The sequence below is a fragment of the Myotis myotis genome, unplaced genomic scaffold (assembly GCF_014108235.1).
Source record: "Myotis myotis isolate mMyoMyo1 unplaced genomic scaffold, mMyoMyo1.p scaffold_m19_p_1, whole genome shotgun sequence".
Classification (NCBI taxonomy): domain Eukaryota; kingdom Metazoa; phylum Chordata; class Mammalia; order Chiroptera; family Vespertilionidae; genus Myotis; species Myotis myotis.
This window is the reverse complement of record NW_023416313.1, coordinates 41,261,335-41,284,786: the sequence shown is the minus strand read 5'-3', so window position 1 is coordinate 41,284,786 and position 23,452 is coordinate 41,261,335. Positions and strand designations below refer to the sequence as shown.

Here is a 23,452-nt window from a genome sequence, read left to right as displayed (position 1 = left end):
TTGAGGTCTGCCCCCTGGTGGTCAGTGTTCATCATAGTGACCAGTCAACCAGTTGTTCAGTCACTTAGTCTTTTATATATAGAGATGATAAATTCTTGTATGAGTAGCTTATTTATAAATTTTAAGCCAGCATCTGCACTGAATTTAATAAAAACCTCATTTTGAATATAAAATATATTACAGCCTATTTACCACCCATCACTGTATACTACGGGATTCCGGAAGATGAGGTAGAATCAGTGAAGTTTTATGTGAAGTGAGTCAGTTTCACAGTGTATCACCTTAGTCTTGGGACTCTTCTGCAGAAACTCTCCCTATTTTTTCAGCCCTGAGAGTCCTCATTATTTCAGTGTCCACATCTTCACAAGGTGCCAGTTATCCAACATGCTGGAGGCAAACAAAAACCAAAAAACTTCCTCGCAGGGAAGTTTGGCTCCTGATCCATTCCAGCAGCCTCGGCCTCTTCCTATGCTGCATGGTCGGCAATCCTAGAACATTCATGCAGGAACGATTAAAGAATACAACTACCACCAACAATGATGAAAATCTGCAGTCCTTTGATTCATGGCAATCGATTTGAATATCTTGTTTTTTTATTCTTTGCTACAAAAGTCTCTATTAATACTCATGAGCATTAGGGGATTATTCTGTTCTCAATATTCATAGAAAAGAAGCTAAAATGAGTGCAAATATGACATGAACATATTTAATAAGTGAAGTTCTTATGAGCAATAACTTAATGTATTGTTAAATAATGAAATAATTGATATATTTAAACCCTCATTAACGTATTAAGATGCTATAGTCAATTATTTTATAATTAATTAAGTTTAAATTATATGACATTTAACATTAATAGATAAAAATGGAATTATCCTATATCAGAAAAATTTGAAAAGAACAAAATAACAATGAACAAAACTTAAAATATTTTGTTTTCTGTAATTAAATTAAAATGCAACATATAAAATGATGAATATATTAGAATTATCTTGGTTGTGAACTTGAGAGCTATGGATTAGTTAAATATATTTTAGTTAACCTTTACCTTTAGGATCAAAATAATTAACATCATCATATAGCTATTCTCTTCAGCAAATCATAGACCTGAAAATCTAACTTCAATGAAGTATCTCATAGTTTCATTAGGATATCTTTTTTATAAAATACATTTTTTATTGATTTCAGAGAGGAAGGAAGGGGGAGAGAGAGATAGAAACATCAATGATGAGAGAGAATCAATGATAGGCTGCCTCCTGCATACCCCACACTGGGGATAGAGCCTGCAATCCGGATATGTGCCCTGACCAGGAATTGAAACATTACCTCCTGGTTCATAGGTTGATGCTCAAGCACTGAGCCACACTGACCGGGCTAGGGTATCTTACAATTTCATATTTAAACTACCATTAGTTAAAATTTTATTTTCATTTTTTCCCCAAATTCTCCTAAAAAATTGTAACTAAGGGACAGAAACATTTAAAAGTTACATAAAAAATTGCTAACATTATAAAATATTTTAGAAAAAATGCTTTTTGGTTTGGGGCATTTTATTTAGTTTTGTAAAAACTATTGTTTATGATTTCTACCATGATTTACATGGGCTTAGTGCCATCTTTTTGTGTTAATATTATTGGAAAACACACCTCAGTCTTATTTCCTTGATTTGGTCAATTGTTTCCATTGTACAGAGGCAGACTGTGTGCATTTTTTCGTGTGCGTGAGATGGTCTTTTTCTCCAGGTTATGCTTATTTAGGATCCTTCATTTATTGTTTTCTTCTCCTATTTGACCTGTACTTTATTATTTGTGTAATTGCTTTCAGATTTAAATGAACGTGAACATTTGAATATTTTAATCTATTAATTTTCTTGTTAATGCAGAATTTTAGAGTAGTCCTCTTTTTCTGTTTTGAGAAAATCTAGTTATCTGTTCTTTAATTCTGTTACAATTTTCTCAAATAGAGTTAGCACCATGTGTTTAATTTCCCATGTTTTACCAGCTGTGAGACTGCTCAGCTCATCTAATCTCATGTCCTTGGTCTTCTCATCATTAACATGGGGCTATTAATTACACTGACATCATGGCTGAAGTGTCAGCATTAAGTAAAATAATTAATGTAAAATATCACATAATGCTTCACACATAGCAAAACTTCAGTAAGTACTAGCACATCTGCTTATTATGATTGTTTTTGTTATTCTACTTTGAATTTAGTTAAGATATATTCAGGCTTATTAATACACTGAACTTAATTATAATACCTTTTATAGGGTAGTGAACTTTCAAGGTGTCTTTTCAAGGTGATTCTAAATATATTTTCTTCACAAAAGCTTAGTACAAAAGCCAGATCCAAGCAGAGATCTAGGGAGACACCAACAACTTTCATATTTTGAGGCCACAGCATTTATCCCAAACAATGAGATATTCAAGCAATGACATCCAAACCAGGACTGATGTAGTATTTTCTTGTGCAAAGCAGTAAGTATGAATGAAGGAACAATTTTTTTTTTCTTTTCCTATAATGCCATGGTTCAATGTAAGTATGCTAAATAGTATTTACATGCCGAGAAATCATCATATGATCGAATATAGCATCTCCTTTGAGATTGAGGCCCAAGCCAAACCACCTATTACATTTTCTGATGAATACTCATTAGATCAAAAAAAAAAAATCACTTCCTTTGCTGTCACATGAGCTTTGTTTTACAGCTGTTCATTCTTTCAAAAATATGTAATAAATATTATTGAACAATCATGAGAATTGTGGCTATCATTTAAGGTGGAGAATACAAAGCATTTTGCATTCTGTATTCTCAGTCATGTAATGATTTAGCTATCTTGGGTAGGAGATGACACAATTACTCAGCATCATTATGGTGATGAAACCAGTGTTTCAGGTTTTCTTTGACATTCCTTGTTTAAATTGTCTCTTTAGGTCAATATATATACGTATAATTGCTAGGTGATTTGTTCCAGTTTTTAATGCAGAAAATATTGCCAGTTGTGTTGATTTACCTAAATCATAACTGTGGATAGTTTGAGGAAAGCCAAGTCACCTCATTTTGGAAAAAGATTGGTCTTGACTCTCCTTGGACACTGGGTAGGATTTATTTATTTTTAATTTTATTAAAATATGTTTTTGTTGATTTTAGAGAGAGAGGAACGGAGAGGGAGAGAGAGATAGAGAAACATTGTCAGATGGGGAATCAAATCTGTGACTTCTTGGTGCATGGGACAATGCTCAATCCACTGAGCCACACAGGTGGGGCCACAGGATACGATTTAGAGGAGAGATGTGTGTTGGGCGGGGAGCGGGGAAGGGTGTTGATTTTTTTTTTTTTTTTTTTTTTTTTTTTTTTTTTTTTTTTTTTTTTAGGAATATGTAGAATGGAGTGACAGATGTAAAGACAGAGAGGTACAGGCAATTTAGAGGACACTGAATTTACAGTTTTAGTCTAAAATGAAATAGAAAGTTTAAGCCCTTGTAGTAGAAGTACTAAATGCTATGCTGTGAAGAAATGGAGTAATTTTGTAGTCAATAGCACATAATTGGAGATAGATGGACAGAGTAATAATATAGAAATGCAAAAAATATGGGAGAGAAGGGAGCTGGAAGATCAATTCCCAATCTCTCATTTTACTGATGAGGTTACTGAGGCCTATAGAAGGAAAGCAACTATGTGAAAACCCCATTCAACTGCCTATGTCTAATATTAGCATTCTCATATATTCCGAGGCTTTAGATGACGTATTTGATATTCTGTTTAGATATTTGTAAATAACTCATGTATAAATTTAAGGGGAGGAGCTTACTTCTTGAATGGTCTTCACAAGGAAACATAAATCTTAACTTTGCATTTCACTGTGAGGCTGTTTGCCAAACTGAATGATTGATTGATGCACTGTTATTCCTCTAAATTTGTTTCATGCATATGGACAACATTGTAATAGAAATAAGCAGCTTTTAGATTTCTGGTGCCAAAATATTTCAGTAAAAACAGAAAAAGAAAGAAAGAAAGATGAGCCTCCACGTATTTACAAAATTGCTTTTCTGCTGCTTTATTCTTACATCTTTATTGCAAATATTTAAACAAAAAAAGCAAATGTCATCAGCTAAAGATTATGAGAAATGTCTTGTGCAGACAAACAGGACTCTAGATGTCAAAGCCGTGAGCAGACTTCCCTTTATTGGGTGTGAGTGCAAGCCCAACCTTTACAATAGTTACTACACACCAGTGAAACAAAATACCTTTCTTCTGAAGTCACACTTGTTTGTAACTGCTTTCTTTGCAATCTTTTTTCTTTTTATGCCAGTATACTAAAATTGCCCTTTAGAGGTATCTCTTTCAGAGAATTAATGGAAAATTGAAGAAAATATTAAAGCAAGAGTCGACAGATAGAGGTGAAGCATAGAAAGTTAATTGTTTTAAGTTGGTTTTGTCCATAATGACTTATAAGTCTCTCAATGCAGTAGAACACGAGAAATTAAAATAATTATTTTTCAAAAAGCTGAAATGATTTGACCCGTGCCAGTTTCATTAGAATTAATGACATGGACCTGCATATCATATAATTTCTCGGATACTAAGACATTCTATCAATGAAATTGATGAATTAAGTCATCACATCTTAAAATACCTGGTGCACTACAAATCTCATTAAGCCAAATTCTTGGACTCCCCAGAATCTCAATCATAGTAATGGTGTCTAAATTCAGAAATTCTACCATTCACTTCTGAAGGAAACGTTCACTAATTATCCCATTCCAGCAGCAAAAGAATTGGAAGCACAGAAAGGGTGAGCAGCAGTAAGCGACATAGGTGTGCAAGAAACGAGCCATCCACCAGCGGAGCCTGCGAATGCGGGGCTATGTTCCCACCAGCTTGTTGATGCCACAAGCCTGTGACGGGCAGCAGGCAAAATGCCAAACCAAGGAACCCGCTTCTCCAGGGGCTGCACTGAGCCGGGGCTGATTTCTCTTCCGCCTCCCGGGAGCCTGGGTCCTCGCTGGAGACCTCAGGAGGATGCTTCGCCCTCATTATCCTGGGAGGGTGACGCGCCTTTCCCGGAGAACGCTAGGCAACCCTCACCACGGTAGCAGCCAGATGACTTCCCTCCGTGGGTGTGTGACTTCGTCCCAGCCACTCACACGTACAGTAGATCCTCGCTGGCGGGGCTCTGCCGGCAGCAGCAGAGGGCGGGGGAGCTGGGAGGAGGAGGAGAGAGGGGTGGGAGGTGCAGAGCCGGTAGGCGGCGGAGAGCCAGGAGCCCCAGACACAGCGGGAGCGCGCCGTGCGGTGCAGTTGCCACCTCGCCTCGCAGCCGCGCACACAACGCCTCCTGCCCGAGCCGCGCAGACCGCTGCAGCCCCGCCGCCCGGCTCGGCGCCCCAGCCGGCTCGCGGCCGCCAGTCCCGCCCCGCGGCAGCCCGCAGCGCAGCCCGCAGCTCTTCCCCTCGGCCGGCCTCTTAGAACTCTGGCTCCTGTCCTTTGCTGGCCTCTCTCCTAGTTCCCCCACCCCGGATTTTCTCAACTCCCTTCCTTTATCCTTAGCCACCCAGATTCCCCGCTTCTTCTTTTTACTGGGGATTTCTTCTCGATTTAAGATGACTTGTCTTCCATACCCGCGTCCGCTTCAGCCCTGAAGACCGGGAAGCAGCTTTGATCTTTCCCGGGGGCATTCAAAAAGACCGCAATCCGGAACATTCCTGGGAGGCAAAGGAACAGAGCGCGGGACCTCCTGGACACCCTTGAGTCCAGCCCAGAGCCGCACTATCGACCACAACTCGTATTTCATTGAACCCCACCGGAGAGGAGGGAGAGAGGGGTCGGAAGCAAACTTCATCCAGCCCAGAGCATCCGCGCTCCCGGCGTCGGCAGGAGCCGCGTGCGGAGAGGCGAAGACCCCCGCGGGGAAAGAGGAGCCGCCAGCCTCTCACCCGCTCGGCGGGGCCGGAGCCCTGGACTGAGACGCGAGGGGCAGCAGCGGCGGAGGCAGCCGGGAGAAGATGCGGGGCTTGGGGCCCCGGGGTGCGGGACGCCGGCGGCCCCCGGACCGCGGCGCTGACTCTCCCAGCACCCCTGCTTCTCTGGCCGGCTGCTACTCCGCGCCCCGCAGGGCCCCCCTCTGGACGTGCCTTCTCCTGTGCGCGGCGCTCCGGACCCTCCTGGCCAGTCCCAGCAACGAAGGTAGAGCAGTGGGGGGGGGGGGGGGGTTGGGGGTGACCGAGGCGACCCTGGCGGAGGGGCGAGGCGGGGCCTGGGAGCGGGAGCCGGCGCGCGCTGGACGCGGCTGCTGGGGACAAATCTCCCTCCTGGCCTCGAATGGGCACTTGCGGTCCGCTTTCCTAGCCTTTCCCGCTGGTTCTCCGCTGTCCCTGGTTGTATTGTTTGATACGAGCTGCGGGAGTGCTGGCGAGCAACCTGCCTGTGCACAGAGGCTGGTTGGGGGGCGGGATGGGGGGGGGGGGCTGGGAAGTTGGGAGCCGGGGTTCCAGACGGCTGAGACCCTCGCCAGGAGGCTGGGCGCGGCTGGGGCGCACAGGAAGCGTGCGGGGCAGCACCATTCCGGGTGTGGAGGAGTGGGAACTGTTTCAAGAAGCGCAGTGACTAGGACCTCGGGCGGGCGCGGTGGGGCTTTTAGAAACCGTTATTTGAGGCCGATGATGGGAAAGGTTGTGGGGGTGGCTGGATGCTTTTATTTGGAGGGAAGTGCCTCCGGGGACCTGTTATTTAGGGCATCGCCAGCTGCTATTCTGGGGTGGGTGGCAAGAGCTTTTATTCCCCAAGGGAGGGGGATGGCGAAGAACGGCAGGCAGGCGCTCTTCACTGTGGGGTGCCTTTCACTTTGGGGGCTCACGATCCCACTGAGGCGAAAGTGGAAGGAGGCTCCGAGGGGGTGGGGGAGTGTCGCTGCAGGGAAGTTGCCGCTGGACCGCACTGGGGCTTGTCTCTGCGTTTCCTAAGGGAAAAGTCGGCTGCGGCCCTTCCGTGGGTGCTGGAGTCCCTAGTGCTCCTCCCTACTCCCCGGACCCAGGAAGCTGCCCGTGCCGGCCGCTGGGAGGGTAGGGCCAGGCGCGGGAGCAGCACCTGGGCGGCGATCGGTGCCCCGGGAGTGTGCGCAGCCCCGGGCCCTCCGCCGCCCCGCACAGCCCTGGGCCTCCGGGTGGCTGCGCTGGCCGCTCTCCCCGGACCGCGCTGGGCACTGGGTCTCAGCACCAGGGCGCCTTCCTCTAGGGTGAGGGGCAGCATCTCAGGTCTGACCAGGGCTGAAGGAGTTGTCAGCTCCACCAGGAAAACATCTGAAACCCTACTCCCTCGCCGGAGGGCTGGGATTTCGGGTGCCACCAGGGAGGCACAGAACCTTAAAATTGTCCTCCCAGTCCCAGGGCAAGGGACTCTGGGCCGGAAAGATGAGCAGCGGAGTCCTGTGTGTCCTCATGACTCGCACGGGTTTTGTCTTGGTTGTAAGAGAAAGCTCGGAGCTGGTTTTCCAGCGATTCCAGCTCCCTAGGATCCCTCTGAAAGCTGAGCAGATTGAGACTCCCATCCTCCTCCAGTCCATGAACTTCTCTCTTTAATTCCTAATTTTTTAAAAAAACATTTATTTAAGGGTTATACGTAATTTGATCTGTCTGCCATCTCCCGTGTGCCTAATCCAAGCAATCTGCATTTCCCCCTTCCCCATAAACTTGAAAAAGTGTTATCTGAGTCGTAGTCCTTTTATTAACGTCTCCTGTTAAATTCATTATATTAGAAGTCCAGGGATTATAACGGGGTTAGGAGCCCTTTCATTAAATGTCTTATTCCACCGGAAGGGGCATTCCTGGTTTGGATTTAAAGAGTAATGGTTATATGCATTCTTTCGCGTTCCTATTATATAGCCCCCCCCCCCCTCCCCGCCACGGAGTGATGGGGAAGGGGGATATTTAGAGATGAAAGGGAGTAAGTAGCTCTAGGTTAGAGAGGAGAATGCAATGAAGTGGTGCCCCCAATGGAAATAAGGGCCAGGACTGTGTGAGGAGGAAGAAGAGGCAGAAGGAAATGGAGGGAAGCAGGAGATAGCGCTGGTCTCCTAAAGTGCTGTAAGTGGAACTAGACCTTGTGGAAGATAGACTGGCTGATTTCATAAACTTAATATCCAGGGTTGTATTGTCCTCACCCCAGCTAGGGGAACACACAGCAAAACTTGGGCTACAGTGAGATAGAGTGGCAGAGGTCTAACCAAAAATGAATGCTACTTTACCACCCAGTGCTGCTCTGAAAGACCTAAAAATAAAGGCATGTCTGCTGTTTGGAGCACATTTTGTAATGTGTCACTATTTTATGTAATTAAAAATAAAATCTTATTAATATATATGACTTCATCTCATTCATTCCATCTCTGCTCAGCAGTTTTCCGTCTTTACATTAGTACCATCCCAGACCTTTATTTATGTTCTTCTCTAAAATTTATGTTCTTTTCTTTTTGTTTCTCTATGACAGTGTTGCAAGTCAAACAACAAGAATAGATTAAGATATTAACAACAGCAGTCTATTTATTTAAAGATTCGGATTGGAGTTTTTTAAGCTTGTTTTTGATTGTTTATTTTTGGAGGGACTCTGGAATATCAAGGGCAGAAAGATGAATACTCTGAATTAATAACTTGCTCTTATATGCTTTGCTTTCTACAATCTATATGTGCTCAGTGACTTCCCAAATGGTAGTGTATACAGGGTGGGGCAAAAGTAGGTTTACAGTTGTGAGTATAGGAAACACAGTTTATTTTTGTATTATTATTCATGGTTGTATTATTTTCCATAGGAACAACTGTAAAACCACTTTTGCCCCACCATGTATATACCTTACATATGTATATAATATAATATAATGCTCCCATTATATGACAAAAAAATGAAGACAGATAGAAATGTGAGTTCACATTCATAATTTGTAATTATTTATAAAATTTAAATTCAGTAGACATAAATAGGCAGAATTGAAGAGAAAAAACCAAACATATATCTAGAATCTTGGGCTGATGAGCAAGGTTTGATAAAATATGTTAGAGAAAAGACAGTAAGAGGAAAACTTACTCTTTAGCCTGAATTCTAAATATATCTTTTGTTGTCTTATTACACACATTAGGCATCAATTAGCTGTGGAGGAAACTTTTGAACTACAATATAATACACAAAACTTTTTATTATAAAATGGTCCAGAGTTGTATTTAGGAAGGAACTTACCTAAGATTGATCAAGCAAAACTAATATTAGCAAGTGTATCAAGTGAAAATTTTAACAGATTTAATAAGTAAAGGGAGCCTGTCCACTGTTATGTATCTGGAGGTGGCCCTGAACTTATTCAATAACTTCCACTTTTTGCTGTCTGGAGATATATTTGTAAACAAGCATTATTTGACAAGTGGTTTTCACAGCAGGGATTCTGGGCCAATTACCTTGAACAGCTCTGCATTGAAAATGATTCACCCGCAGTGAATCAAGCTTAATTCATTGAAGCTACAGTCAGTAATGTCCCAGTAAAGTGCTTCTGACAGTTGTCAGCAGTTTGTATTTGAAAAGTCCAGTTTCTTGTCTCTGAATGTTTTGTATATTTGAAAAAGTTGGATGGAGGAGGTCTGGGAAGTGGGGGACATAAGGGGAAAATATTTGGGGGCTAAATTGTTTGAAAAACAATCATAACATTGTAGATGTTTTCAATGAAAAGAAAGAGTAGGAAGAATGTTTGTTTTAGGGTTTTTCTTGGTTTATAATAGGACCAAACCCATAAAACAGATTGGAGGACATAATAGATTTGTTAAACTAAATGGCTTTGTTTTGTGGCCCTGTCATCCTGTTGTAATTCATTTCCTTTTAGGTAAAGTGGCAGGACCCCACAGAAAAGGGACAGTAAAATCATTCCCTCACCAGGATGCCACTAAACAAAAAAGGAAGCCATTACCCCTGTTTGAACCATAGATTGTTGGAACTACAAGGGACTATGAAGAGTTTTATTTTTTTACTTTGTAAACCATGAAAAGCAGACAGAGGGTTGGCTCTTGAAATTTTAAGATTTTTTTTTTTTTGAGGTAGACAAATATATTCTTTGGTGTCAGGGTGACAGGTAAGAGGATTTCACTTTCTCATATTAGACAGAAAAGAGGGTGGACAATCCTTGCACCTGCCATGGAAATTTCTCTTGATTTAAAATATTCTTGTAATATTGCTGCTTGAATATACTATTATTTTTTTTATTTCAGTCAATTGATATGGGAAAAAGGTACATTTTTTTATACTTGGAAATGCTTTACTTCCCATTATTTATATTATTAGTACTCTACAAAATATGACCATTTGGAGTATTTCTACATAAAATATCAAAATAAGACGATCTAGCTATTTATAGGCAAACATTCTCAAACTGTTTAAATATTAAACTTTATTCAGTATTTCTACTGTTGAGAAAATAACTATGCTTTAGTTATTTTTCACTACATTTTTATTGATTTACTTGAACAAATTAAATTTTCTCTGTTTGAAGTGCTTTTTAATATATTTGTTGAATAGTTAATTTCTTTTTCATTTGGAAGAATCCTTTCTACCATTGACTATTAAAGTCAAGTATATTAACTAACTAACTAACTATAGCTATTTTTCCTTTAATGAGGCCAAACTTAATAATCTTTCCTAAAAAGGAAAAGTTTGCTGTTAGTATCTCAAAGGCATACCTAGTGTCAAAAGTGTTGATAACTCTTTATGCTTTATTTTTTCAATTTAAATTAGTAGATACATTCTATGTTACTAATGAAAACTTTGAATTTAAGTTAGCAGAGGTACTTAATTATTCAAAGATGATATGGCACTTTTAAAAATCTTAAAATAGTTTTCCAGTTGTTTTCATAAAGCTTAAAAATTAAGGAAACACTGAATATCCTGCCTTGCTTAAGTCATTAAAATTTTATTGCAGTACTTGTCCTTTTTTCAGAAATAGTGAATTCTGACTATAAAAGCAATATGAAAGCTAAAACTGTAAATTGTTACCTTAGAGACTCAGAATGATTCTGCTGTTCTATTATCTCTGGTAACTATGTATTTATCTATAGAGCAAAATAGCTCCTGCTGGTATGCTCACATTTAGTTATTTTATGAAAATGTATAGAATCAGTTGGTTAGGTAGTGATTTCTTCAAAGGAGTTATCCTACTCTATTGTATACATAGACTAGGATAAAATAAACACTCTTGATGGTAATTTTTAATTGACATAAAAAAATTATCAGATGTTCTACCCTCAGACTACGTGTTACACTTATGTTTCTACGAGTATATATAAGAGGAGCTAAAAAGTAAAATGAGTTCTAAGACTTTGCAAATAGCAATTAAAATGGTTCACATTTTTTACATAAATTTTAATAATATATATCTTTAATGTAATAAACAAAAATGATTTATTCTATGAGCTGTATTGATATAAGAAACAGGTTAATAACAAGAGATCTCTGGTTTATACATAACAATTCTTAAAACACTTTGTAGCAATTAGAAAACTATAAGATCTGACAGTTATTCACTGTGAAAATCTTGTCTGAATTATTGGATCCATTGAAAAATTTTAAATGAAAATATAAGTGATTCACTTTTAAGTATTCATTTTTGAACTTCCAAAACAATTAGAATGAGTACATAGGGGAATCTCCTTTTATCATATACTTACTTTTGCTGATTTAGTTTCTGACTTTCCAGACATTTTGTTTATTCAGAGTTAATGATATAGATTTTAAAGTGTTGAACAAGGCAGGACTTTTCTTTTGAACAAGAAGAAAATGTTTAAGAATTTTAAATTTAAAATGTGGACAACAGCTCATTTTCAATAATACATTTATTAGAATATCCAAGGTGTCATAATGAAGAACTTTCCACAAAAATACTAATAGGACCACTGATACCATAAATTGTTCTATGAGATAGGTATTTATAAACCAAGTTACATATAGATAGTAATAGGTGCTCTTGAGTATTAAAACTTGATTGGAATTTCCATCTTTTTTCTGACTATAGAATTAATATCTAGTATAATATGTATTCATTCCATTTATTCTGATCATATAAAATCAAAAGATGGCTCTAATTTAAATTCATATTAGAATAACTATGAAAATAATTAAATTATTTAAAATATATTCCTAATTGATGAATTTCATGAGAAATAGAGATTTTTAAATTCTCCTTAAACTGCTTTCATTGCTATCATAAAAAAATTGCCTGTTATAATCGGTCACTGTAAAGCAAAAAAAAATAAACAAATAAAAAGAAAAAAGTGTCTAAGGTACATTAACAATTTGAATTGTGTCTGGTGAAATGTCTGGCAATTTATGATTTTGCTCTTTTGTTTTGTTTTGTTTCTAAAAGTTCAAAATTTTCATCCAGTATCGCTAATAAGAACCCCAGGTGTTGCAAAATCATAAAATGAAATAATTTAGTAGGTGCACCACTTCAAGTTTTGAAAACAGTGTGGTTAGCATGATGACTTTTTTTTTATTATTATGATGACTTTTATTAGCTGCCATTTAATATTAGTATAATTTTTAAGTGACTGTTTTTATCTTTAGTGATTTAAAGAAACCATAAGGGGCCATTTTTGCTACTTAAAAATTGCCTAAAAATCCTCTAAAAAGTACATGAGCTTTGCCTTTACAGGCTCTCTTACAATGTATTCCAGCTATAGAAAACCTAATAGATTCTGTTCATAATTAAGCTTTTTTCCAGCTCTTCTTTTTACTATAGATTCTCCAGCCTTTATTATCTGATCGGCTTATGTGTAATTTTGTCGAAATCATTTACATTATTTCTTAAATTAATAGAGAACTTTGTTGAACAAAGTTGACCGTAGGTCATGCATTCTTTCTTCTGTATGTCCCAGCAACTCAGTATTCATAGCTTTAATTGTGGTGCATTTATGAAGCAGAGTGCAGTAACTTGGCCGGATGTTTGTATATGTGCACATGGACACATTTTGGGGTGTGTGAAAGGTCATGGAAAGGCTGGAAGAAATAGTGGGGAAGGATTGCAAGGTGGTATTATCATGAACTTGCTGTTAAATATGCTTAGGTTTTATTTTTATATTATTTTTTAAAAATAACAAACCTACACACACCAACACTCTTTAATTTTATATTTGTTTTATTTTGACTCTGAAGATATATATTCAAGCCTCATGAAAAATAAAACTCCCAGTTCATTTTATGTCGTCCATTTAGGTGTTTTTTGCTTTTTTTTTTTTTTTTTCTATTTCTCTGTAAGCCGTGTTATTGAGTCATGCCAAATAGTTGTGGCATTAGAGATATCCCACAGATTACATAATTGGGATTAAACTATCTATGATGATTCCAATTCTGTTTTAGTGGCTGGACTATTGCCCAAGCCATCTTCTACTTTTATCACATATGTCTTTGCTTCTAACTAAACTAAGCCCATAACTCTGTTAAGAAGATGATTTGGTATTAAAACAAAATCAAAGAGCCAAAACCTGAAGGTTAAATTATTTTGCATATGCTTTGTGAGAAAATGTTCCTACTTGGAAACATGTTTTGGGCTAAGTATTGGAAGAATTAGAGAAAATACAATCTGTTCTTTTGCTCTGAGATGGGTAATGTCTTTTTTCTCTTATAATAATAAAACACTCATCTTCTTCCCCACCTTCCCCTTCTTCTTTACCTCCCTCTCTCCTTATCTTCCTTAATCTTTTTATAGGTATATTTTTATTTAGTACACTTTTTAATAGAAGTATAACTTACAGCAAAGTGCAGAAATCATAGTGTAAAAGTAATGAGGTTTCACTAAGAAGACATATCTTATCCTTTTTTTTCCTTTCCTCCCTTCTCCCTCCCTCCCTCTGTCCCTCCTTCTTTCCCCTTCCCTGTCAGATACTCCATTCATACAAAGTCAAAACAGGTAAGAGCCCAGACCTGTTGTGCTCCAACACCTCAAAGAAGTTATAATTTCAAATTAGTAGCCTTCTGTTAAATAAATCATGGAACCCAGTCTCTAAAGGTAAAGAGTAGATTATGTGAAACCAAGTCATACATTTTTTTAGCTTAATATACAAATCAGAAGTACAAGAGTTTAAGGTGTCTCTGCCAGTTTCCTGTTTCTTATAAGATAGGTCACTCTTTACTTTGCACTGGCTGTCCCTCCCTGTTCCTGGATGCTTGTTAAAGTCTTTTAGGTGGAAAGACAAACTCAGCAGGTAGATCAGGCTGGCACCAGTTCAGCCCAGCAGTGCACAGCGGGAGCTTTCTCTGTGAGCCAGTGTCTAACTTTCATCCAGAGCTGGCCTTGTGTGCTAGCTGGACAGGTGAGGCAGACAGCCTGGTCCTTGGAATATGACAATGAACTTCCTTCTCCCTCTGAGTTTCACCCTAGGCAGCTTAGTGATGTGGTAAGTCTCCAACAAGGGCCTGAAACAAGCCTGAGAAAGTAAAAAAAAAAAAAATACTTGGAAATTGCTGTGTCTGAAGGATTTCATTCATGTCTAGTTTCAAACCATCAATGATACTCAATTTTTCTGGAAAGGGGGAACAACAGATTTAATCTTGCAGGTTTGGAATCACTGTGTTTTGTTTTTTTATGTAATTTTGTGAAACAAAGTAGGGAAAAAATTTAATGATATGAAATTACAGAAAAAAAAAGAACAAGTTGCCGAAACCGGTTTGGCTCAGTGGATAGAGCGTCGGCCTTCGGACTGAAAGGTCCCAGGTTTGATTCCGGTCAAGGGCATGTACCTAGGTTGCAGGCATATCCCCAGTAGGAGATGTGCAGGAGGCAGCTGATCGATGTTTCTCTCTCATCGATGTTTCTAACTCTCTATCTCTCTCCCTTCCTCTCTGTAAAAAATCAATAAAATATATTTTAAAAAAAAAAAAAGAACAAGAAAAAAAAACCCACTAGACTAGATAAAAAGTACTCTAGTCTTTTTTGTTGTTGTTAGTGGTGTGTTTTTGTTTTTTTTTTTTGGAGGGGGGTGAGAGGATGCAAGTCTGGGGCGGGGGGGGGGGGGCGATGTAGGGTTAACTCTAAGCTCTGTGGACACTCATTTTGTTATTTTTCTTGACCTCAGTTCATTTTTTTTGTAATTTGGTACTGCCTACTTTACATAATTATTGTGGAGAACAAACAAAAGGAAACGGTTTTCTAATTGGTTTAGTACCACACCAATGTAAGTTGTAGGAATGTAGCTGATTAAAGCTCTGCATAGTCTATGCATGTAAACACATGGCTTGCTGGGTAAGGATCAGGATATATGAAAGCGCTAGGTGCAGCAGTTTTGTGGATTTAAGCTTCTGTTATGTGAGGAAACTTCCTTAAGAAAAGGAATACAAAAATACCTTGCATTTGCAAATGTAACAGAAAAGGAACTGCTTAGCTGGTGCCTTAGGGCCATGGAAATGGCCCATGTCATTGAGGGCCCTGTAGCTCACCTTTAATTAAGCTCACAATAATTGTGCCTCTCACTAGGTAGTGCAAACAGGGAGATGCAAACACCATGAAATGACCTCTGCCATATATTTATGCTATGGTCTTCAACCATCCACCTCAGATCCTGCTTAATTAAAATGAAGTGTTAAAACACACTTACAGGGTTATTGTAAAGGTAAAATAAGAATGTATGTAGTTGTCTAGCAAAATTCCTAGAGCAAAGCAGGCACACAATGCATATTAGTCTCTGTGTTTACCCCACCAGTAAATATAGGGTATTTGAGATATGATTTCACAATCATAGTTTATCACTTCCCTTGCATTGGATGATTATAGGAAATCTGGGGCAGGAGAATAATCTAACAAAAATAATTGCATATGCAAATTTTTCATAGAGCTATCAGCCACATTATGCTGTCCTAATTTTCTGCTGCTCTCCTCATTTCATATTGAACACCGGGATTTGATTAGGAAGTGAAGGGTAATATTAGGTCTGATCAAATAATTGAATCGATACCCCCTCTCTCGGGAACTGACCTTTAGGGCACTTCACAACGGACATTCCATTTGCTTAGACCACATTCCACTTGCTAAGACAATTATCTCTCCCCTCTGGACTTTCCCAGCACCCAGACCTGCACATAGAATTCTCTACCCAGGAAAAGACCACCCAGAGTCCTTTAAACACCTCTGACTCCCCCATCTTTGGGTGCTGGCATGGAGCATGGGTTGTAAATGTTAAATTTTGCCTCGTATTCCGCAGGTAGATGTCAGATGTTGGTTTTTAGACACAAAATACATCAAGACATATCTTCAAATATTTTAGATACATTGCATGTTATCAATTTTACTATATATCAGTAAATTTTCAACCGGTGTACTGGTGTGCCACAAGAATTTTTAGAACATGAAATACCTGATTATTAGTCAGGGCTCTGACCTCTTTTCCCTTAGATGGTCAAATGAAAAAAAAAATGGCAACAGCCAACACAACAATAGCCATCCAGTGTGAATGAATCAAATTTATATCCATTATTTTGTCAAAAAATATTTTATTGGTGTACTGTAGAATTTTAGTAATTATTTTGTGTGTGATATGAGATGAAAATATCTGCTATATATAGAGTAAAATGCATATATGTACATATATATATATATGTATCCATGTACATTTATATAAAATTTGACACCACTGTTTTATCATGAAATATATAATATTCTGATGTGTTCAATTGTATTAACAATTTGAAATATTGCTTGGAAATATAATTGGGTTTTTATATTTTGGAAAGGTTTTAATATAATCCTGGGAGGGCTTTTTTTCAACATAAGTGAGCATAAACAAGTAGAAGGAAGTTTAGAACAATGTATTTAGATTTGCTTATGGAATGCATGTGTGTATTTGCATGCTAATGAGTTTATGCTCCTGTATATTGTATACAATAGTTATAGCTCACATTCATTATTGATAGACAGTGTGCCAGACATTGTGCTAAGTAGTTTACATATATATTCATTTTTTTCTCAAAATAAGCCTAGAAAATATTAATAATTATTTACTCTTATTCTCATTCTTACTTTATACCTGCAAAAAATGATGCGGAGCATGGTTAAATAACTTACCCACAGTTATAAATCTGAAAGTGACTGCAATCTGCATTCAAACCCGGGGGGTCTGACTCCCACTTGGCTCTTGGACACACTGAGTGAAGTACAGTAAAAGTGCACACAGAAATTCATGTGTAGTCCTAGGGATATTTGCTCTCATGGTCACTCATAGCTCCAATTTGCCCCCTCTTACTAAATACTTGATCAATTTCTGGTCATCAGGATCTTACACACTGATTAACCCTATGTTGACATTTCCCTTTTCATTACCCCAAACTCCACTAGCACATGGCAAAACGTAGTCCCACACATTACTTCCTTTCCATTTCAGGGCATGTATCCTTTACTTTTTAAATTGCTTTTGTTACTTTAGTATATAAGCAACCCAGTGCTTAATTCCTAGCCAAGGCACACTCTAGACCTAGCCTTATTTACCACAAATCCCATCGAGCAACTCTCTTCCACTAAAATGCTATTTACCCTTGCTCTATTATTGGGAATACAGGGTAGTTCTGAAAACATAGGTTTGACTTCACTTGTGAAATTATATTTTTTAGACAATGCAATTTCTTGTAACAAGTGGACTGAAAGGTTCAGCGGTAAATATGTTCACTTTCTCTCCTCTCCAAGTCAACCCCTGGGTGCATTTTTTCTCTTTTTGTGCAGGGTTATATCCAATATTTCATAATCACTTCCATGTCATTTATATTTTTAAAGTGCTCTATTTTTAACAAAATGTACTAACCTACATTATTCCATGAGAATTCATAAAAAATCCTATAGTATAGATTAGGTAAATCCTTGTTACAAACAAAGGAACTGAAACAAGAAAATGTGATCTATTAGAACAATGAGAACTAATTGCAAAGCCCAAGTCATACGACCACAGAAGGAATGCTCCCCTTCAGGAGGCGGTATAGCAGAGTGAGAATGCAGGTCTGGACCCTGGTTGAGTCATTTAGAGTGTGTGACCTTGAGCAAGGTCGAAAACCTCCCTGTGCCTGTGCTTCCTTGTCTGTAAAATGGGAATATTAACATGGTTGGGACTTGTAAAGATAAAGTGAATTCACATCAATATAGTGGTTTTGTTTTTGTTTGATTGTTTTTAATCCTCACCGAGGACATTTTCCCATTGATGTTTAGAGAGAGTGGAAGGGTGGGTGAGAGCCAGAGAGAAACATCAGTGTGAGAGAGACTCATTGATTGGTTGCCAACCAGGGCCAGGAATGGAGCCTGCAATGGAGGCACATGCCCTTGACCTGAATCGAACCCTGGGACCCTTCAGTCCACAGTCCGACGCTCTATCCACTGAGCCAAACCGGCTAGGGCCAATATAGTGTTTTTGAAAGTTCTGATACATAATATTATATCAGTTTTAAATGTTACATGTGCTAAAAAAAATTGTGTGGTTTGGCACTCTGACATTTACCAAGGTCTAATTTTCTATCTTAGTCAGTGAATACTGTCTAATATTTATTATAAGTGAAAATGCCAGAAGAAAAGCACTTGACTTCAGTTCAATTGCCCAAGCAATTCTTGTTTACTCCCTGGGTACACCTTTCAATGGCTCTCCAATGCCCTCAGGATCAAATCTAAAGTCCTTGAGCCTGAATACAAAGCTCTCAGTGATATGCCTCTGGCCCACCTCTCCTGCTACTTCCCTCCTGTCCCTGCAGTCTAGGCTCCAGTGTGTGTGTGTGTGTGTGTGTGTGTGTGTGTGTGTGTGTGTGTGTGGTGAGAGGGGTTGGGGGTGGGAGGGGCAGACTTGCTCTCTGTGCATTTGGATTCTGGGTGCTCAGTAGGACACAGCTCCTCCCTTCACCTAGGTGACTTGACATTTATGCCTGGGTCCCACTGTAGGTCAGACTTCTCCCTAGTTTCCCCAATATTTTGTGCCAGTTCTTATTCTGTGCGGAGCATATTAAACTGGGCTGGAATTGAGTCTTGCCTTGTTTGTAGATTTCTGATACTTGATCAGAATAGGAATTGTTATAAAAAATAAAGGCTAATCAGAGAACAAGTTTTTTTCTGAATAGATAATATCCTAACAAAGATAATATGATTTTCTAAACAAAGCATGTTAATACCAAGAAAACTAGCATTAGTAGCAGTAGATTTTTTTTTTTTACATTCCCTAAATGCATCAATATGAAGAAAGCTTTGCTTGTCTGTAAACTCAAAGAAAGTCGCCCCCAAGTATATTATAAAGATATGTTTAATTAATGAATGTTATTGAGTCACCTCCATGCTTCTTTAAAGACACTGCTTTTAACCACACCTAGTCCCATCTCATTACTCTTACTGTTAGAGCCAAGGTAGCTCTTTTCCTAAATCCATGACTAAAAGAGTTTAGAATCTCTGTTATTATAGAGTGTCTTCTAAACTGAGAAGTTACCTACTCCAAGATTATGTGATTTGACAACCAAAAGAAGTTAATACCAAGACATTTGGCAGTAGAAAACTTTGTTATAGATTTACCATAAGTATCAATGAGAAGAAAGTTCTACTGAAATTAGCAAACCACCAGAATAGAGGTCATAGATATCTGTGTTTTAATCAACTACTGCTTTCTGCGCCCCCTTTCTTAATATAAATTCTCAGAATTCATACAACTTGAGCCCCTACAAGCCACCATAAAATATTTTTTCTGCTTTAAGCATGATTTAATTTTACTTCTAGCAAAAACAATTAATATAAAACATCTGTTTCTTAATGGTTTAAATTTCTTGAGAGGAGATGGAATTACCCTTTCATTTGTTTTGGATTTCTGTATTTATTTATATCATCACTTACTTTATGAAGCACTTTAGATTTACAACTTGGTAGGAATTCTTAATATTGCAGGGAACATAGCAGAAAAAAATGGATAACATCAACCATGTGAATAGAAGAACATTAAAAATAAAATTATAAGGAAATAAATTTAAAATGTTATAATAAATGGTTTTTTAACTATAGTTTGGTTACTATCTGGTTAGGGCGTTTAATTCTAAACAGTGTCTGGTTAGTATATATTTTAATTAATCATTCCTCTTGAACATATTTTTATTTACTCTAAAAATTATGAAAAATATAGTAGAAATATGAGCAGTTAATATTGTATTCTATTGAGCTAATAATTTTTTGAATTGAATCTTTCTCTAGATTAGAAGGTTAATTATAGGAATTGCTATGAAGGCTCTTACCACATAATCTCTTTCAATTCTCACAACAACCCTGTGAAATGGACAACATTATTCCAGTTTACTGGTGGGAGATTGGATTTGGGAGAAATTAAGTAACTTGCTTTGTGTCACACAAGAAATAGACAGAATGGGAATCAGGTGTGTTTGATGCTGAAGCTCTTTGTTGCACCTATTGTGATAGAGATTATGTTTATATAAATGTACTTAGTATTATGATTTGTATTTTATTTGTGCATTCCATCTTTCAAGGAAAGAATCATGTTTTATTACAAAAATTATATGCCTTATAAGAAAATCAATATAAAACAAATATAAGCAAAGTATATGGGGACATGGAAAACATATCAAGAAAAATCTCACTATCATCAATGCTAACACAATGGAATAGAAAACTTAAGCATAAACTTTCTGTTACACAGCTTTCATTTCCTGGCAGAAAAATCTGTCAGTTCATCAGAATAAAGCATTTTTCCCTGACTCTGGAGTTTGAAAGAAACTGGTTTCAGTGGTGTTTGTGTTTGGGGTATTGAACAATGTCCCAAACACAATGAAAAATATTCTTAACTATTTTCAAAATATGCATAATTGATTTGTAATAATAGGTGCTTATATAAGTTATTGTTGGAAGCCAAAGACATAATAATAGAAGTGGTTCTCAAACTTGTTTTAAGCAGCAGAAACTCTCATTCAAAAGAAATCACTGTGGAAGCCCAATACACGAAGCAGTCAACAACAGAATTATTGGGTTTCCTGGACCTATTTTTACTTCCTCTTTCCCTTCCCCTCATCTGCTGTGGCTCTGAGCCATCTCTTTAGAACCATAGGGGCCACCGTGAGCTCAGCGTGAAAACCACTGTATAAAATATACAGGAAATGTTGTATAGGAGATCAGTGTGCTGTGATCCTGACTTTTAGCTTTTTAACAATTTCACTAAAACACAAATTATAATATGTGGTAAAGTTTACTGTGAACCAATGGTATCTAACCTAGAATTGCTCATCAGAGCCAACCTGCGAACATTGTTAAATGCAGTGGTCCCCCTGATCTGTGATTTCAGTTTCCACAGTTTCAGTTACCAGTGGTCACCACAGTTCGAAATGTTAAATGAAAAATTCCAGATATAAACATTTCATGTGTTTTAAATTGCCTGGCTGTTTTGAGTAGTGTGATGAAATATCATGACATTCAGATCTGTCACTCCAGATGTGAATCATTTCCTTGTCCAGAGTGTCTAGGCTGTATACATTCATTAGTCACATAGCATCCAGCTTGGTTATCAGATATACTATAGAGTATTGCAGAGCTTGTGTTCAGTTAACCCCATGTTACTTAATAATGTCACATTCATATAACTTTTATTACAGTATATCATTATAATCTTTCTATTTTATTATTATACTAGCGCCCCGGTGCATGGATTTGTGCACATTGAAAGGAAATTAATTAGAAGGTGGCTGGTGGGGTGGGACTGGACTAGATGGGCCAGACACACCCTGGAGTCAACCTCCTGCAGTCCCTGCCTGGCTGGCCACACCTGGGGCAGCGCTATGGCTCCAAGGATATATGCAGAGTGAGCGGGGTCCCCTCCGGCAGGTAGGGTCCCTCAGCCTGGCCAGTGGGGATGGGGCCAAAACCAGCTCTCTGATATCCTTTTAGGTGTCTCCAATTGCGAGAGTACGATTCTCGGGTGATGTACCCCAGAATCGGGCTTCCTGCTCTCTGGTTCCAGGGTATGTCACCCAAGAACTGCCAATGCCAAGTTATTGCAGCTCGGCAGCTCCTGCTTTGAGCATCTGCCCCCTGGTGGTCAGTGCACACCATAGCTACTGGTCAGAGTGTCTGCCCCCTGGTGGTCAGTGAGTGTCCTAGCTACTGGTCAGATGGTTGGATGGTCGCTTAGCCTTTTATATATATATATATAGATTATTGTTAATTTCTTGCTGGGACTAATTTATAATTTAAACTTTATCATAAATCTGTACATATAGGAAAAAGCATGGTATATACAGGGTTTGGTATTAACCATGATTTTAGGCATCCACTGGGGGTCTTGGAACATATTTCCAGAGACAGGGGGACTACTGTATACCATATCTGTATCCTCTTAGACTCACTGAATCAAATTTCATTAAAGCAAGTTCCCTGGAAATCACTAATTTTAGAACTTGGGAATCTGTAATTTTGCATAAATAATTCTGACTTTTGTCCCTGTTAAAGAACTCATACTTAGAGCAATTCAAAGGGAGATCTGGGTCTGGGACTGGTGCCATTCTGAAACAGTGTCAGTACCAAAATAAGAGTTAGCTTATCCAGACTTCTATTGTGATTTGACATTGTCCCAACAATCCAATTGCGTGATAGGTAGATTCTTCTCACTGAATAAGGCATAGCCCAGTTCAAATGTTGTTTGACTCAAATTAAGTTTCTATAAATATCACTTGAGTGATGGGAATTTCTAAGATGCAATCTCCTGGGCTCACCTGATATCCCATCTTTGCAGATTTTCAAAGGGGACAGTGGGTTTACATTTTTTAAAACACTGCAGGTGATTCTAATGCAAGAGATTCTAATGAAGGTGATAGAAACACCACACTTAAAAAACAATGAAAAAATATGGCACATTTGTATGACTAACACTCAAAAAATGCTGTACAAATGTTTGCTATTACTCTCAAAAGAACAATATGAAATTATGTTAAGGCTAAAGGTGATGTATATTATTATCAGACTAGAGACCCAGTGCACAGATTCATGCACCGGTGGGGTCCCTTGGTGTGGCCTGCACCTCCTCGCAATTGGGAACCCTCAGGGGATGAAAGACTGCCAGTTTCGGCCCATTCCCTGCAGGCCAGGTCAAGAGACCCCACTGGTGCATGAATCCAGGCACCGGGCCTCTCGTATGCATATAAGATCTTTGGTTAATCTCTTCCCGCCTTCCCCCCACCCCCTTTCCCTCTGGGATTCATCAGTCTGGTCCATGTTTCCATGCCTATGCATTGAGTATCTACCCCCTGTTGGTCAGTGCGTGTCATAGCTACCAGTCGAATGGTTGCTTAGGCTTTTATATATATAGATAATATTATGCAAAACAAGAATATATAGGATGTTAGTGAATTGTTAAAGAAAATACCAAGTGCAAAAAAAATTAAGTATAATTTGATATATAATCAGTGATATAGCCATTGTTATCAGAACTGATCCTCAAG

The 23,452-nt window shown here is 38.6% G+C and overlaps 1 protein-coding gene across 3 annotated transcripts in view; it reads left to right on the top strand.

Moving 5' to 3' along the window:
- Nucleotides 1–4,292: 4,292 nt before the first annotated feature.
- Nucleotides 4,293–23,452, top strand: part of EPHA5 (EPH receptor A5) — a 349,025-nt gene continuing 329,865 nt past the window's right edge. For 2 of the 3 annotated variants that reach the window (XM_036335287.1, XM_036335278.1), the window contains exon 1: nt 4,293–6,190. In XM_036335287.1, the coding sequence (XP_036191180.1) occupies nt 6,010–6,190 (181 nt within the window). In that variant the 5' untranslated portion in view covers nt 4,293–6,009. The remainder of the gene's footprint in view (nt 6,191–23,452) is intronic. The other variant, XM_036335295.1, reaches the window with a different exon arrangement.